The sequence below is a fragment of the Scyliorhinus torazame genome, chromosome 4 (genome assembly GCF_047496885.1).
Source record: "Scyliorhinus torazame isolate Kashiwa2021f chromosome 4, sScyTor2.1, whole genome shotgun sequence".
Lineage (NCBI taxonomy): Eukaryota > Metazoa > Chordata > Chondrichthyes > Carcharhiniformes > Scyliorhinidae > Scyliorhinus > Scyliorhinus torazame.
In genome coordinates, this window is record NC_092710.1 from 149,551,444 (window position 1) to 149,568,863 (window position 17,420).

Consider the following 17,420-nt stretch of genomic DNA (forward strand, 5'->3'; position numbering starts at 1 on the left):
CTGTCTTGCAGATATACCTAGAAACGGTGATGGTGATGTCTGGGACATTGTCTGTAAGGTATGATTCTGTCAGTTTGACTAGTGTGTGAGATAGCTCTCCTAATTTTGGTACAAGCCCCCAGATGTAAGTCAGGAGGACTTTGCAGGGTCCACAGGGCTGGGTTTCTGTTGTCGTTTCTGGTGGAATTTCTTTTTATACATTTTGTAGCGGTTGGACACAACTGAGTGGCTTGCCATTTAAGAGTCAATGACATTGCTATGATTTAGGGGGTCACATGTAGGCCAGACCAGGTAAGGACAACAGGTTTCTTTCCCATGAATGAACCAGATGGGTTTTTATGACAATCGGTAATGGTTTCATGGGCGTTCAAAAATTGCTGTTTTTGAAAAATTGAATTCAAATTCTAACGTCTGCCATGGTGGTTTCAAACCCGGGTCCCCAGAGTATCACCTGAGGTCTCTGGATTACTAATTCAGTGGCAAAACCGCAACCTCCTCGATCTGCTAGTGAATAGATTGATGGACTGATGGATTGATGGAAAGCTGTGTGGCCTTGGAGTTTTGAATAACCACAAGTTTATGGTGTGTACAATATGGAATGCTTTCCAGGAGTGCTCTGGAACAATTAAGTCTTGAGGTTACAAATGCATGAATGATTTTCAACAGCAGACGGGGCATGAGCGGAGTCCGGCGATGTTAAGAGTTATAAATGGGCAGTCTTAGTGATGACACCAAACTTGTGGATAGTCTGGTTCAGCCTCAGGACGTTGCCAGGGAGACGGTTGGAATCTGCAGCTAGGGTGTGAGTTTGTAGCGAGGAGTGAACAATGGCTTTGATCTTTCCAGTGTTTCACTGGAGAAAGTTTCTGCTCGCCCAGTGCTGGATGTCAGAAAGGCAGTCTGATAATTTAGTAAGAGTAAAGAGTCAAGAGAGATGCTGGCGAGGTCGAGCCGGATGTTGAAAATTGATGCTGTGTTTGTGGATAATGCCACCAAGGAACAGCATGAGAAACAAGAAAGGGACCAAGCATAGATCCTTGGGGACATCAGGGGTAATGGTGTAGGAACAGGAAGTGAAAACACTGCCAGTCATGCTCTGACAACAATGAGGTAAGTAAGAATGGAACCAATTGCGTGCAGTCCCACTCAGTTGACTGATGGCTGAGAGACCTTGGAAGAAGATGAAATGAAAATGAAAAATGAATGAAAATTGCTTATTGTCACAAGTAGGCTTCAAATTAAGTTACTGTGAAAAGTCCCTAGTCGCCACATTCAGGCGCCTGTTCGGGGAGGCTGTTACGGGAATTGAACCGTGCTGCTGGCCTGCCTTGTGTTTTGTTATGTTTCCTTTGTAACATAAGCAGCTTCCTTGTGTTGCATTTGTCAAGGAAGGTCGAGACGTGTAAATAACTTCAACTCATTTATTTACACTATGTACACTTTTAATTGAGTTCGACACTACTGCTGATCCTATTGTAGCTACCTAAACTGACTAACCAGCTGCTGTCTTCCACGTGGTGGGTGTGATAATGAATCAACCCTGTGGCTCTCCTCACTGACTGTCTCCACTGGCCGAAAGGGGGTTGATCATGTGTGTGGTGTCCTTTATGTATGGGTTGGTGTAATGCCCCCCTGTGGTCGTGTCACCTCCTTGTGTATCGTGAATATCTATTGGTCGCCTCCCATGTAACTTATCTATTGGTTGACTGTGTGTGTGATGTTTCTGGTGCTCCCTCTCGTGTCTGTCTAGCTTACATGTATTTACAGTGATGCACATCACCACATCCTCCCTTTTTTATATGTTCATATTTTCTGTACACTTTAAGAAAAACTGAACAAAGAACAGGTAGAGAAGGTAAGGTATATACAAGTCATGGGAACGGTGATTAAACAATAAGTCCAAATCATTCATGTGAGTCCATAAACCATCAATCATCATGGTCAAATGTCTCTCTTGGTTATGAACGCCATCAACAGGAACCAAGAAGTGGTCGAATCACTGCGCTTTGGAGTCTTTTTCTTTTTTTTTTCTTTTTATGTTTGTGGTGGTGCTGTCGGATGGCATCTTGTAGTTGATAGGTCATTGACATTGAAGAGGTACCATCAACAGTATCATTCGAGGTCATGGATGTGCCAGATGTTGAAGTCGGATGAGACTGTGCATACTGGTTCTGGCCACATGCTGTGCTGGAAGGGTGATTCTGCTGAGAAGCGTTGAAGCATGTCGATTTGGAGACAGAAAGCGGTACAAGCCCACAGAGAGCGGCCTGCTGCCACACAGAGCGTGGTCCACGCCCCGCTCAGGGTTCCCGACTCTACAAAAGAAGACATGCAAGACTCCACACCGCAGTCCTTGCAGGAACAAGACGTGACTCCAGTGTCACAAGACTCCACAGCAAGCTCGTGGACAGACTCCACAATGGCAGAAACGCATGACTCCGATGCGCAGTCCTTGCAGGAACAAGACCATGAGGGTCTAGCAACCTCCTCTGACCAACTAGCGGCAGACGATGCAAGTCTACCACGCTCCACTGCACAGCAGGACGACCATGATGGTCTATCATGCTACAATGAAGGGCACAGCGCTGATGACTGTTCAAGCCCAAATGAAGACAAGCCAAAGGAATCGCCTCTTCCAAGCCCGAAGAAAAAAGGATTATGCGCTGACCTTCAGGATCATTCTAGCCGAAGAGATATTAATAATGCTGCACAGTCATAGAAGGATGCTGAGGACTTGCTAAAGAAATTGCTTGTATGTCTAACTTGCAAGGAGCAGACTGAAAATTGCCATTGCTTTAGTACGGATCGAAAAAATGGACAAGGCATTGATCCTCATTTAATGGAAATAACACAACCTGAATCATAGCTACAGTAGGGACAACTGTCTCCCTTCAACACAAAACCGCAAAGTCCCAACTACAGAGACCAGCAGTTAGTCAGTAATGACTCTTCAACCCCTGATGGGGATATTAATCGCATTGAACCTTTCAAAGCCAGCGATTTAGCCCTGTGCTAAACAGCCCCTTGCTGTTGTGATGGTGTGGTCAACTGTGTAAAAGACTGCAGAAAGGTCTTGAAGGATGAGGAAAGGTATTTTTTGTCACATTTACATAGCATGCCATTTGTAACTTTGGAAAGAGTTTCAGTACTGTGGCGGGGAGGAAATTTAATTCATAGAATCATAGAATTTACAGGGCAGAAGGAGGCTATTCGGCCCATCGAGTCTGCACCGGCTCTTGGAACATGCACCCACTTAAGCTCACACCTCCATCCATCACCGTAAGGCAGTAACCCCACCTAAAAAACCTAAGGACAATTTAGCATGGCCAACCCACCTAACCTGCACATCTTTGGACTGTGGGAGGAAACCGGAGGAAACCCACATAGACACGGGGAGAACGTACAGACTCCGCACAGGCAGTAACCGAAGCCGACAATCAAACCTGGGACCCTGGAGTTGTGAAGCAACTGTACTAACCACTGTGCTACCATGCCGCCCCCCAGTTGGAAATACGGGATGTGATTCAGAGACCCTGTTGCACCTGGAACAGATCCGGGCACAATGGGTGAATCGCGCGAGAGCCCCAAATGTGGCTCTGCACTGGAGGCTCTGCTGATTGTGAGTTACCTGACTCGCTTTGTCCGGAATGATTTGAATCTCACCCTTACTGGGCGAGATGCAGATCTGCATATTTAAATGCCCGGATGCTGGATTCATCCAGCACCCTGGACTCAAAGGCCGCGCCATTGAGACCTCGTCAGGGCATCGTTTAGTACTGGTCCACACAAATGTCGCCAGGCGTAACGTACCCCAGGGGGGTTTCACCAGCCATTGGTACCCTGCCACTCCTGATGGCACCTGGGCATCTTGACACTGACACCCTGGTACCCAGTCAGTGCCACACAGGAACCAGGGCAGTGTTACCCTGGCACTGCTCAGGTATCCAGGTGGCATTGTCAGGGGCACTGCCAGGTTGTCAGGCTGGATGTGCCTGGGTGCACAGGAGTCAGGTTGGCACTGCCAATGGTCGAGCAAGGTGAGACCATGCCTCTTAGAGATGGGGAGAGGGGCCTCGGCAAGGGTGGTTGGGCGTGAGGGGGGGGTCAGCAAAGCAAGGTGGTGGGGCCTGAAAGTTGGGGGGGGAAAGATCAGGGCTGCCAATCAAAATGGTGTCCCGATCTTAGAGCAGCCGTTCCTTCTGGCGAGTTGAGATTGGATACCCGGTAGGGTTATTGCAAGGACTGGCCCAGCGTCTTATGTTGTCAACCTACAGGGCCATGATGTGTGATCACTCTAAGTGTGGCCTTTACGGAGAGAAACTCCCAAGGCCAAAAAACATGACAAAGTCTGTTGTGGGCTGCTTCTCGGCACTTCAGCTGCCAAGAAATACCTTGCTAAATGCGCCTGACAGCAGCCTTAGTTTTAAGTCTGCTGAATCGCACCCATGGAGCTCTGGGAAAGATAGGTATGGATTTGTGTTGCAACACCATATTCACGACTTTGGAGTGGAAATGGAGAAACAGGAAACAGTGGGTGTCACTGAACGAAAGTAGAATGAACATAAACAAAATGTGATCAAGAACTTTATCAATGTAAACATTTCCAAATGTAACCATCTCCTTGACTGAACCTGTTCACCATTACTGAAGTAGTGTGATTTCAATGGAGAAGTGTTGGTGTTAATGACCACCTCTGCTATTGAGTCTTCACTCCATTGCAAAACTCCCACAATATGTTATGTTCTGTGATATAACCGTCGTAATGATGCACACAGAACACATAGTTGTTTAACTAGGAAGATGATTTATTAACAAACACATGGAAAGATAACTAATGAACTATAATACATTATGGCTCTTGAATGAATTCAGTGAATTCTCCTGGAGCTACTCTCGGTGCGACTATCTGCTTGTATGACTTATTACCAACTGGCGGGTGTCTCGAGTCACGTGATATATCTCTAACACCACCTGCTGGTCGGAGGTCATACCGATAACTATGTGCACTGATAGACAACTATATACATTGATGTGTACATGCATATCACCACATCCCCCTTCATTTGGAAGTATTAATATTTACAAATGTGACTGTTCTTTAAACGACCTGATAAGCATGATAACTTTAAACATATATTGTACAGTTTATTACAAGTTCAGTCTGTCAGGTAATCTGATTAATCTCTTGGGTGCTGGCTGAATCGGTGATCATGTTCCACCTTTATTTGTTGTTGGTGTTCCTGCTTGTTCCGTATTCACTGCTGGGGATGCTTCTCTGATCGCTGGCTTTGTTGCTTAGTCTGTGTCCTCTTCAAGTGTTTTGGGATTGCATACCAGCTCTTCTGCTGGATTCAACACAAAAAGACGTTGCACTTTTAACAGCACTCTTCGGTTCCTTCGCAAGACTGAACCATCCTCAGTAAGAACCAAATATGAATGTGGACCTGCCTGTTGCCATATCTTTGCGAGCCTTGACCATCCATTTCCATTGGCATCCTCGAGTCTGAACTCGTAGAACTCTTTCTGCCTGCTCTTTTGAAAAAGCTCCAGTCCTCGATCCACGGGGTGAGTTGCAATGGAAGGCAGGATCGTTCGCTGCTGTCTGGTCATTAGCAGCTGTGCTGGTGATAGCCCATTCACAGGTGGCGCCAAACAAGAGCTTAGACGCGCCAGATAGATGTATTCCTGGCTATCAATGTTTCTTTTTTAGCAGCTGTTTTACAATGTGCACACCCTTTTCTGCCTTCCCGTCTGACTGGGGATAAATGTTGTTTTTCTTTTTTAAAATTTACAGTACCCAATTACTTTTATTCCAATTAAGGGGCAATTTAGTGTGGCCAATCCACCTAACCTGCACATCTTTGGGTTGTGGGGGTGAAACCCATGCAGAGATGGGGAGAATGTGCAAACTTCACACAGGCAGTGACCCGGGGCCGGGATCGAACCCAGGTCCTCAGCGCTGTCGGCAGCTGTGCTAACCACTGAACCACTATGCCGCCCATTTTACTGGGGATATAGAGGCCTTGAGGTGATGTTCCTAAAATCATAGGGACGGGCGAATTCAGTCCACTCATAATTTTTGAAACAGGGACCATTGTCAGACATAACAATGCTTGGTATGCCATGCTGGACAAAAATCACTTTAGCATGTTGTATGACACACTAGGCAGTCGAGTTCGCCAACTGTGCTACCTCTGGATAATTTGAGAAGTAGTCAATAACTACAAGGTGATCTTTCCCATTGAAATGGAAAAGATCCATGTCCACTTTCTGCCACGGACCTGTGATGATTTCATCCATGTGCATCGGCTCTTTGCTTTGCTTGCAGTGGAATTTCTGACATGCGTCACAGTGGTCGACCATGCCTGCAATGTCATGGGTGATCCCTGGCCAATAAATTGTATCCCTGGCCCTGCACTTCTCAGTGCCCAGGTGCCCTTCGTGGAGCTTCTTAAGCATGAGCAGCCTCAAGGAGTGCGGAATCACAATCCTGTGCTGTCGCAGAAGGCCATTTCCCTCACTCAATTCTGACCGCACATTGTAGTAACCCGAGCAGGAACCCTTAAGCCATCCATAGAACATAGAACATAGAACATAGAACGATACAGCGCAGTACAGGCCCTTCGGCCCACGATGTTGCACCGAAACAAAAGCCATCTAACCTACACCATGCCATTATCATCCATATGCTTATCCAATAAACTTTTAAATGCCCTCAATGTTGGCGAGTTCACTACTGTAGCAGGTAGGGCATTCCACGGCCTCACTACTCTTTGCGTAAAGAACCTACCTCTGACCTCTGTCCTATATCTATTACCCCTCAGTTTAAAGCTATGTCCCCTCGTGCCAGCCATTTCCATCCGCGGGAGAAGGCTCTCACTGTCCACCCTATCCAACCCCCTGATCATTTTGTATGCCTCTATTAAGTCTCCTCTTAACCTTCTTCTCTCTAACGAAAACAACCTCAAGTCCATCAGCCTTTCCTCATAAGATTTTCCCTCCTTACCAGGCAACATCCTGGTAAATCTCCTCTGCACCAGCTCCAAAGCCTCCACGTCCTTCCTATAATGCGGTGACCAGAACTGTACGCAATACTCCAAATGCGGCCGTACCAGAGTTCTGTACAGCTGCAACATGACCTCCTGACTCCGGAACTCAATCCCTCTACCAATAAAGGCCAACACTCCATAGGCCTTCTTCACAACCCTATCAACCTGGGTGGCAACTTTCAGGGATCTATGTACATGGACACCTAGATCCCTCTGCTCATCCACACTTCCAAGAACTTTACCATTAGCCAAATATTCCGCATTCCTGTTATTCCTTCCAAAGTGAATCACCTCACACTTCTCTACATTAAACTCCATTTGCCACCTCTCAGCCCAGCTCTGCAGCTTATCTATATCCCTCTGTAACCTGCTACATCCTTCCACACTATCGACAACACCACCGACTTTAGTATCGTCTGCAAATTTACTCACCCCTTCTGCGCCTTCCTCTAGGTCATTGATAAAAATGACAAACAGCAACGGCCCCAGAACAGATCCTTGTGGTACTCCACTTGTAACTGAACTCCATTCCGAACATTTCCCATCAACCACCACCCTCTGTCTTCTTTCAGCTAGCCAATTTCTGATCCACATCTCTAAATCACCCTCAATCCCCAGCCTCCGTATTTTCTGCAATAGCCTACCGTGGGGAACCTTATCAAACGCTTTGCTGAAATCCATATACACCACATCAACTGCTCTACCCTCGTCTACCTGTTCAGTCACCTTCTCAAAGAACTCGATAAGGTTTGTGAGGCATGACCTACCCTTCACAAAGCCATGCTGACTATCCCTGATCATATTATTCCTATCTAGATGATTATAAATCTTGTCTCTTATAATCCCCTCCAAGACTTTACCCACTACTGACATGAGGCTCACCGGTCTATAGTTGCCGGGGTTGTCTCTGCTCCCCTTTTTGAACAAAGGGACCACATTTGCTATCCTCCAGTCCTCTGGCACTATTCCTGTAGCCAATGATGACATAAAAATCAAAGCCAAAGGTCCAGCAATCTCTTCCCTGGCCTCCCAGAGAATCCTAGGATAAATCCCATCAGGTCCCGGGGACTTATCTATTTTCAGCCTGTCCAGAATTGCCAACACCTCTTCCCTACGTACCTCAATGCCATCTATTCTATTAGCCTGGGTCTCAGCATTCTCCTCCACAACATTATCTTTTTCCTGAGTGAATACTGACGAAAAATATTCATTTAGTATCTCGCCTATCTCTTAAGACTCCACACACAACTTCCCATCCCTGTCCTTGACTGGTCCTATTCTTTCCCTAGCCATTCGCTTATTCCTGACATACCTATAGAAAGCTTTTGGGTTTTCCTTGATCCTACCTGCCAAATACTTCTCATGTCCCCTCCTTGCTCGTCTGAGCTCTCTCTTTAGATCCTTCCTCGCTACCTTGTAACTATCCATCGCCCCAACTGAAACTTCACACCTCATCTTCACATAGGCCTCCTTCTTCCTCTTAACAAGAGATTCCACTTCTTTGGTAAACCACGGTTCCCTCGCTCGACGCCTTCCTCCCTGCCTGACCGGTACATACTTATCAAGAACATGCAGTAGCTGATCCTTGAACAAGCTCCACTTATCCAGTGTGTCCAACACTTGCAGCCTACTTCTCCACCTTATCCCCCCCAAGTCACGTCTAATGGCATCATAATTGCCCTTCCCCCAGCTATAACTCTTGCCCTGCGGTGTATACTTATCCCTTTCCATCATTAACGTAAACGTCACCGAATTGTGGTCACTGTCCCCAAAGTGCTCTCCTACCTCCAAATCCAACACCTGGCCTGGTTCATTACCCAAAACCAAATCCAACGTGGCCTCGCCTCTTGTTGGCCTGTCAACATATTGTGTCAGGAAACTCTCCTGCACACACTGTACAAAAAACGACCCATCTAATGTACTCGAACTATATCTTTTCCAGTTAATATTTGGAAAGTTAAAGTCTCCCATAATAATCCCTCTCGGAAACACTTGATTTCCTTCTGTCGGACTACCTCCGTGGCTGTTTCTGCCTTTATTAGGCGTGATTTTTCATCAGAGACTGGAAGTGACACAGCGATTGACTTGTAGTTGCACATCCTCATCAACCAGAAGTACATCCTTGTTGCCCGTGGCTCGGGAAAGCGTGTCAGCGACAGCAAAGTGCTTGCCATGTGTATAGATGAGGTCAAAATAGTAGCGCTGGAGCTTCATCATCATCCACTGGATTCTCGGGGACATTTTGCATAAATTCTTCTGCACAATGGTTACAAGTGGCCTGTGGTCAGTCTCCACCAGAAAGGTCGGAAGCCCATACACATCGTCATGGAATTTTTCCAAACCCATGACTATCCCAAGGCATTCTTGTTCAATTTGCGCGTATCAGCGCTCCATTTCAGACATCGCTCTCGACACGTATTCCATCGGCAGCCAGCTGTCGTCTGCATCCTGCTGCACCAACACCGCTCCTAGGCCGTCCTGAGATGCATCGGTCGCAATCTTTGTTTTTTTCGCCAGGTCAAAGAATGCGAGCACTAGGGCTGTCGTCAGCGAGATACGCAATGCTTGCCACTCCTGCTCATGTTTGGGAGATCATTGAAACACAATGTTCTTTTATGATAGCACCAGTCTTACATAACGCCCCAGCTGGTATTGTTAGGTTACAGCATGAAAGCACTGTCAAAATAACAGACTCACAACAGAAAAAATAGGTATTTTTCATAACATAATTCCTGTAATTTGTGATACACGCTATTTTTAATCTTGCAATCTGTTAATATACCCTCGGTTTAGCTTTAACCTATTCTATGGCATAGCACTGGCCTACAAATGTTACAGCTAAATCTATTGTTAGGGACGGGCGAATTCAGTACTCACAATTTCCGGAGTTGAACATTTCATCAGGTCATATATGTTTTTAACTTTATTGTTGTATAAGCCAAACTTTGTGGAGCTCTTCGAGGATATTTTTATCCTTCTGACTGTAAACTGGAAAATAACAAGCGAGTGCATTTGATTACATATGGCACTTACTGCTGTGAACTGGAACAAAACTGTTCTCAGATTTTATAATTGCTAAGAGGAAACACACATTTCAATTTTTTATATGCCAAAGGCATTCTCAGGTTTATTGCAGTGAGTCACTCCTATAAGTGGTCTGACTTGCTCTGCAATGGGAAGGAGGAGGCTGGTGATCAAAGAAAATCATTCCACTCTTTTGACAAGAGATTTGATTTTGCCAAATAGTTCTGAAATGGTGCAATTTGCTTGGGAAACTTAAACTTCATTGGAATGGCAGGAATCGTTTAATAAAACGAGATATTCTCCTAACGTGTTGCACTTAAGGAATTTAGAAAACAAATGTAATCTTCAAGCTGAAGAGAACTGGAAGGCGGAAAATAATTGGACCAGGGTTAAAATGACCTTGGAGATGGGGGTCTTGAAACTGGGCTCCACAGTGTCACTGGGTCTAGTTCTCTGAAAAGTCATGGACCTGAAACATTAACTCTGTTTCTCTCTCCACAGGTTCTGCCAGAGCTGCTGAATATTTCCAGCATTTTCTGTTTTTATTTCAGATTCCGCTGCATCCACAGTATTTCTGATTTTGTGAAAACACTTGGTCCGAAGAAAGCATTGAAACTTTACACCATATACCTTCTTTCAGTCTTTTCTTATGCATGATGTTTCATTTGTAATCATGATTTATGCACATTAGATACAGCAGGGAGGTTCTGTAGCACCTGATTTTAGGCATTATACAGTCTCCTAAAAGTGCAAACTAGTTTCTGAAATGCATGTGTACACTTCCAATGGGATTGAGTGTGCACCTAACAACCTTCAGAGCAGGTAGACTATGTCATTGTTGCCACCTTGAGATGCTACCCTCCAGCATATGCCTCATCTTAACCTTACACATGATATTAAATAGCAACACCCTCCAACCATCTCCTGCCACCAGTAATGCCACTTAGAAGAATCATATACTACTAGATTACATGTTCTGGTTGCGGGCACAATAGTATGTTTTTTTTTTGCTTTGTCTAAAGTTTCAATAATGTACAGGAAGGCCTCTGATTGGTGCTGAAGAACTTTTTCATGCTGAAACAAGTTGCTTCCAGGTACGATTGGCCTGGCCAGCTAAGCATCACAATTGCGCACCAGACCACCTGCGAGCAATGCCATCGGAGGTCAGCTGGTATAAATCTACATTAATCATAGTTATGCAGCACTATTGTTAGAAATTATAAAATCTCACCAATCATTCACTCAACCCATATCACTGTTATCACTTACATTACATTAAAGGTTTATAATTAATGAAATAATTAACTGACAATCAATATCAATGATTTGGCTGATGGGCTCAAAGGTATGGTTGCTAAATTTGTTGATGACATAAATATATCTGAAAACAGATATGGATAGGTTTGGTGAGTGGGCAAAATGTGGCAGATGGCCTATGATGTGTTGGGTGTTCTGGATCACATACAGGTCACCAACACTTGAAGTAGTGCAACACTATTTTATTAAAAGGTTAACTATTTAAACATACTTGAACTGTGGGTAAATACGATACCAGCTTTAACTAAAGACCTTTGCCTTATCCTAACCAGTTGATGCACTCAGCACATGGTGAATGTCTGCGTTGCAGGCTGTGAGCTCTGTGCTCCTAGCTAGCTGCTACTCGAATGAGCGGGAACTCTGATGTCCCCTGTCTTTATAGTGCGTGTGCTCTCACTGGTGATTGGCTGCGGTGTTGTGTATGTTGATTGATCCCACTGTGTGTCCATCAGTGTGTGTCTGCACCATGATATACTGGTGTATATTATGACACCCGAGAAGAACCCGAGAATTCCCAAACCAACACTCCAAAGGAGGAAAATCAAAAATGGCCTGGCATTACCAAAACCTGGGCAGCAATGTCGGTAAAAGTGAGGGGATGGGTAAACCAACCCATTTCAGAGTGGGTGGGGATGGAGGAGACCTCCTGCGAGAGGATGACCCTCTGGGACTTGGCTACAGATGCACTCCCAGCCCCCTTGGCACAATACAGATCAAGCCCAGAGGTAGCGGCCACACTGAAAACGTGGGTCCAATTAAGACAGTACTTCGGGCTGACTAGGACGCCCCCATGGCTCCCATCTGCAGCAATTACAAATTCCCCCCAACCATACTAGACACTACCTTCAGGAAATGGAGACGGGACAGGGGCACATTGACCATTAGGGACTTTTAAGTAGGGCACAGACTGGCGACACTGGACGAACTGACAGAGGAATGGGAACTGCCGACAGGACAAGAAATGAGACACCTGCAAATAAAGCATTTCCTCTGTAGCCACCTGGGTTGGCCACTTTCCGACTTAAAATGGAGAACCGCACAGACTGAAGGGAAATTCAGCCAACACAGGCAAAGACTAGCAAGTACAGAAATCATGTGTATTGAAACCTGCAAAAAAACAGGCAGCACTGAAACCAGCAGCCATCTGCATAGTAATGAGCAATTCCAAGGCACAATTGCAACAGTTAAGGTGAATAAAGCCAAGCCAGACTCCTCAGCGCCAGCAGGAGCCAAGACAAAGGAAGGCCAACGGACATTTAGGGACCGCCCAGTGATCAGGGAACAACTCCAGTATTGGAGAAATCGATCCAAGTGATCGGAACGCAGTCCAATCACTTGGAACCAGGTACGGGGTCCGCCCCGAAGGGCGGGATGCCCCTGGGGACTATAAAGTAAAGCCCCCAAGATCAAATCATCCTTCTTGGCAGTGTCACTCAGCAACGCGAAGCAACCCCTGAGAGTGAACTGTCCAGCGGCTGCCAACCAAGTAAGTCTCAAGTCAACGCTCGCTACGAGATAGGTGCTGCTAGCTACAAGTCCATACCAGCTTTTGAATCCTGCAGACTCAGGACCTGAACGGAAGGCTATTTGTTCCCCTGACCTGGTGGGCCAATCCCGAAGCTAAGTATAGGCCTTTTAGTGAAAGGAATAGTCCAGAAAGTAGAGTTTATGCATGAGTAATAATTTACTGTGTATAGTAAATGTGTTTTGATTTGAATCTTACTAATTGGTGTGTTGAGTTATTGATCATTACTTGAACTTGAACCTCATGGCGGTATCATAAAGATACCTGGCGACTCGAGAGCAAAGGTTAAACAAACAGAGCAAATTACGATTTAAGAGCCAACCAAAAGTTAGCAACATATTACTGCCGACTCCGCCGGGACCCGACTTAGAAGTGGCTTAACCACTCCGGGAGAACTCAAAATTTGAATTAGAAATCCAATTGGGAACAGGAAAACCACAAGTGTTCTAGCAGTTCTGATCAATCCTCATAATTCGGAAGTGTGTTAATGCATGCGTAACTAACAGGGCTATAAGGTAAAACTGATAGATTTTTGTTGCGAAAAACTGTCGGGAGTTTGTATTCCGGAAAATAGCGAAAGCCGTACCCGTAATTACAGCACCGGCTTAGTACCCCTCGTTCCAAATTTTAAGAGAAGTATTTAGAGAGGAAAGATGGCAATGCAGGCAATGCAACGCCTCATGAACCCTGAGGAATTCGTGGTCGCAGCGACCAGCAGCAGAGTAGGACAGTGTCCCATTTGGGAAGAGGAAATCAGGAAGTACCTCAAAGGGAAAGGATGGCCCCTTTGGAGGAAACAATGAGGAAACAGGACCCGGGAGTATAGGACATACTTGGTGGGAGAACCTGTCAGCGATTCATAAGAAAAGCTTGGGAAAAGCTCGCAAGCCGATGGCAGTCGTGTCCTGTTTGGCACAATTGCGAGGCACAGAGGAGGTCGTTCCGGCGCTCCGTAAAGAGATAGAAGGAGTACATCGAATGAGCAAGGTCGATGTAAGAGAGGTTGAGAAAGAGAACATAGAGTTGAGAATGAAGTTAGCAGCAAAGGACGGAGAGGTGGATGATGCCAAGTGGGCACACCAGTCTTGTCTGGCGCACCTAAGCAGCTTCCAGACACAGTACGAAAAGGCCTATCAGGACACGCAACGTGCAGTCCTGGTAAGAGAGGAAACAGAGAAACAGGTAGAGGCATTGCAAAGGCAGTGTAGCGACCTGAAAGCAGCATTACGAGCACTCCATGCTACCACCACGGAGCACAGACAAAGCTCACTAGATCATGCGAAGTGCATGAAGCAGATTGCAGAACTGCAGTCTTTGCTTTCAGTTCAGAATGGATTCCACAGCACCTTTGGATCCCAGTTAGATACAGAAGACGGTCTGGATTGGGAAGAATTAAATGAGACCGCGCATAGATATGTTCAGGGAACATGTGCGCCAGGAAATCCCCAGAAGAGAAAAGCACCCCAACCCCCCACAGAGCAGATAGTTCAGGCACCAATGAACCCAGTAACCACCCACCGCACAGTCACATCGGACGGAGATACCGAATTTCTTTATACCACCCCCTTAACCGTGACCCAATTACGGGACGCGTGCGAGAAAATCACACCCTTCCTCCCCACCTCAGACCCTCACCACTTCTTTGCCAGAGTAAAGCAGCAGGCGACCATGTACGGCCTGGATCAGCGTGAACACGTGAAGCTCACAGTTTTAGAGCTTAGACCCTTCAGTCGTAGCAGCTCTTCCCGACCCACAGAATGTAGGAGGCGGCACCCTTGCAGAAATGCACGCAGCGATCCTAGATGCGATCGGCTACAACAGAGGTGACCCTGTAGAAGGCCTGAATAAGTGCAGGCAGAAAAAGTCGGAACACCCCGCAGTGTTTGCTGGACGCCTGTGGATCCATTTCACAGCAGTTTTCGGTAATTTAGACCACGCCCATTTGTCCCAAGACGGTATGGCCAAATGGACCCGCACCCTTATCTCCCATGCCACAGAGGCAGGACAAAAAGCCTGTACGAATTATGACCCCTCAGAGGAAGCCCACAATGAGAAATGGGTTTTAAAAAGATTGTCCCGCACCTGGGAGCAGTCTGTACAAAACAACCCCGCAGTTAGGAAACCCGAGGAACAGCAGGCAGAAGCAGACATCCACACAGTGAAAACGCACCAGAACCCCCCATGGGTGAACGAAGGCAGGAACAGCCCCCCACAAAAGCCACAGGAGTGTTACAACTGTGGACAGTTAGGACACTTTGCACGAGAATGCAATGCCCCACGAAAGCCACAGAGAGCCCAGCAGGCAGGCACTCTGAATAAGAATAGGACAGAGCCCATACATAGTGCGAGCACCCGTTCAGACCAGACGGACCTGAACGGAACAGACTGACGGTGTTCGGGCTCCCCCACTTGGGTCTGCGACACCCTTTGGGATAGGTCCGGCCGACCAGTAGTTGCAGCAAAGATACGGGGACAGCCCATCGAATTTCTATGGGACACAGGAGGGTCCCGCAACACAATCAATTCCTCCACCATATTCCAGAAAGACACGTGGCCCACTACAGCCACCATCACCCTCAGCAGCTTCACAGGCCACTCGCAGCAGCGACACATCACAGCCATTGTACCCATTCAGATAGGCAATATAACGACAAAGCACCCCATAGTTTTAGTCGATCTACCCCACACAGCAGAACACATTTTGGGAATTGATTTTATGAATTCCCACAACCTGTCCTTTGATCCAGTCAACCAATGTGTTTGGAGAATGGCAAAATCCGCAAGAGCCCCCGCAACGCTCACAATAGGTGAATACGCAAACAAGATTAGCGCAGTCGGCGATTTCTGGTTTGACCCAACCACAATTAGCACAGACAAGCAGGTTAGGGCAGTTCAGCAGAAGCACAGGACAGCATTCGCGACTCACAAACACGACTGTGGCGGGATGACTGGTTCCGTTCAAATCCCAGGACCTGACCCTAGACCCCAAAAGCAATACGGATTTCCCCAAGAGGCAGAGGGAGAAATCTCAAAAGTTATCGACAGCTTATTAGAGCAGGACATACTCAGATCAGTAGTCTCCACTAATAATGCCCTGATTTGGCCAGTGAGAAAGCCCGATGGATCATGGCGACTGACCATCGATTACCGGGAACTCAACAAAGTCACCCCCACAGCAGCCCCCACGGTAGCCACAAGTCCCGAGACCATGCTCAAACAGGGACTCAACTCACAATACTTTACGGTTTTGGACATCAGTAATGGATTCTGGTCCATTCCATGGGCAAAAGCGTGCCAATACAAATTTGCCTTCACTTTGAAAAATCAGCAGTACACGTGGACATGCCTTCCACAAGGATTCCACAACTCCCCCTCCATTTTCCACCAACAGCTGGCAAATGGATTATCCAAATTTTCTCACCCCGAATGTCTGGTCCAGTATGTGGACGACCTATTACTGCAGACAGACTCCAAGGCAGAGCACATCGAGCTTCTGGCCGAACTCCTGGAACTCCTACAACAGATTGGCTGCAAAGTGAACCCCAAAAAGGCCCAGATTTTGGAAAACAAAGTGATATATTTGGGTACGATTATCACGCATGGTAAACGCGAGATCGAGTACAAAAGAATTGACTCGATTGCCAAATTGCCCCTTCCCCAGAATGTTTCAGCCCTCCGGTCGTTTTTAGGACTGGTTGGCTACTGCCGAAACCACATTGACGGTTTCACCAGCAAGGCAGCACCCCTCTCAGAACTCCTAAAGAAAGGAGCCCCTTGGGAATGGCTTCCGCAGCATACGGATGTTGTGGATGCTTTGAAAAGAGCCCTCATTGCAGCCCCCGCGCTACAAGTTCCAGACCCGCTTTCCCCCTATGCTATAGAGATAGCAAGCACAGACCGCACCCTTTCGGCCGTGCTCCTCCAGGAACAATTAAGACCTGTGGCTTACGCCTCCAGACTTTTAGATCCTGTGGAGCAGGGATTTTCGGCCGGTGAAAGTCACCTGCTCGCAGTTTTTTGGGCGGTTCAGTATTTTTCCTACATAACCGGACTAAACCCCATCACAATCCTCACGGAACACACCCCCACCCAACTTTTACTTGGCGGACGACTCAAGGACGGTATAGTCTTCCAAATTAGAGCAGCTAGATGGACCCTTCTTTTGCAGGGACGGGACATCACCGTTAAAAGGACCAAGACCCACACTTTCCTAGCCGATAACCTTCAGTACCCAGGCACCCCCTACAAATGTGAAATCATCTCACCACACCACAACACAGGCCCCTTTATTGCAAACCCACCCCCCCCCCCCCAGAAAGATAGGTAGTTCACCCCAGAGCCCCCAGCCCACAGACCCGTGCGCACCTTTGCGAATATATGTGGATGGTTCTTCTACAGTCTTAGAAGGGAAGCGCATTACAGGATGCGGCATATATGTTGAGGACATGCGGGGACGTGCCCTAGAAGAGATCTCCTTAAAGCTACCAGGCCACTTAGGCGCGCAG

The 17,420-nt window shown here is 46.8% G+C and overlaps 1 protein-coding gene across 2 annotated transcripts in view; it reads right to left on the reverse strand.

Annotated features, from left to right (window-relative positions):
- Positions 1–17,420, reverse strand: part of LOC140411655 (uncharacterized) — a 126,256-nt gene that overhangs the window by 86,759 nt on the left and 22,077 nt on the right. For both annotated transcript variants that reach the window (XM_072500687.1, XM_072500686.1), the window contains one exon: positions 9,927–10,037. In XM_072500687.1, coding sequence (XP_072356788.1) covers positions 9,927–10,037 — 111 coding nt within the window. The remainder of the gene's footprint in view (positions 1–9,926; positions 10,038–17,420) is intronic.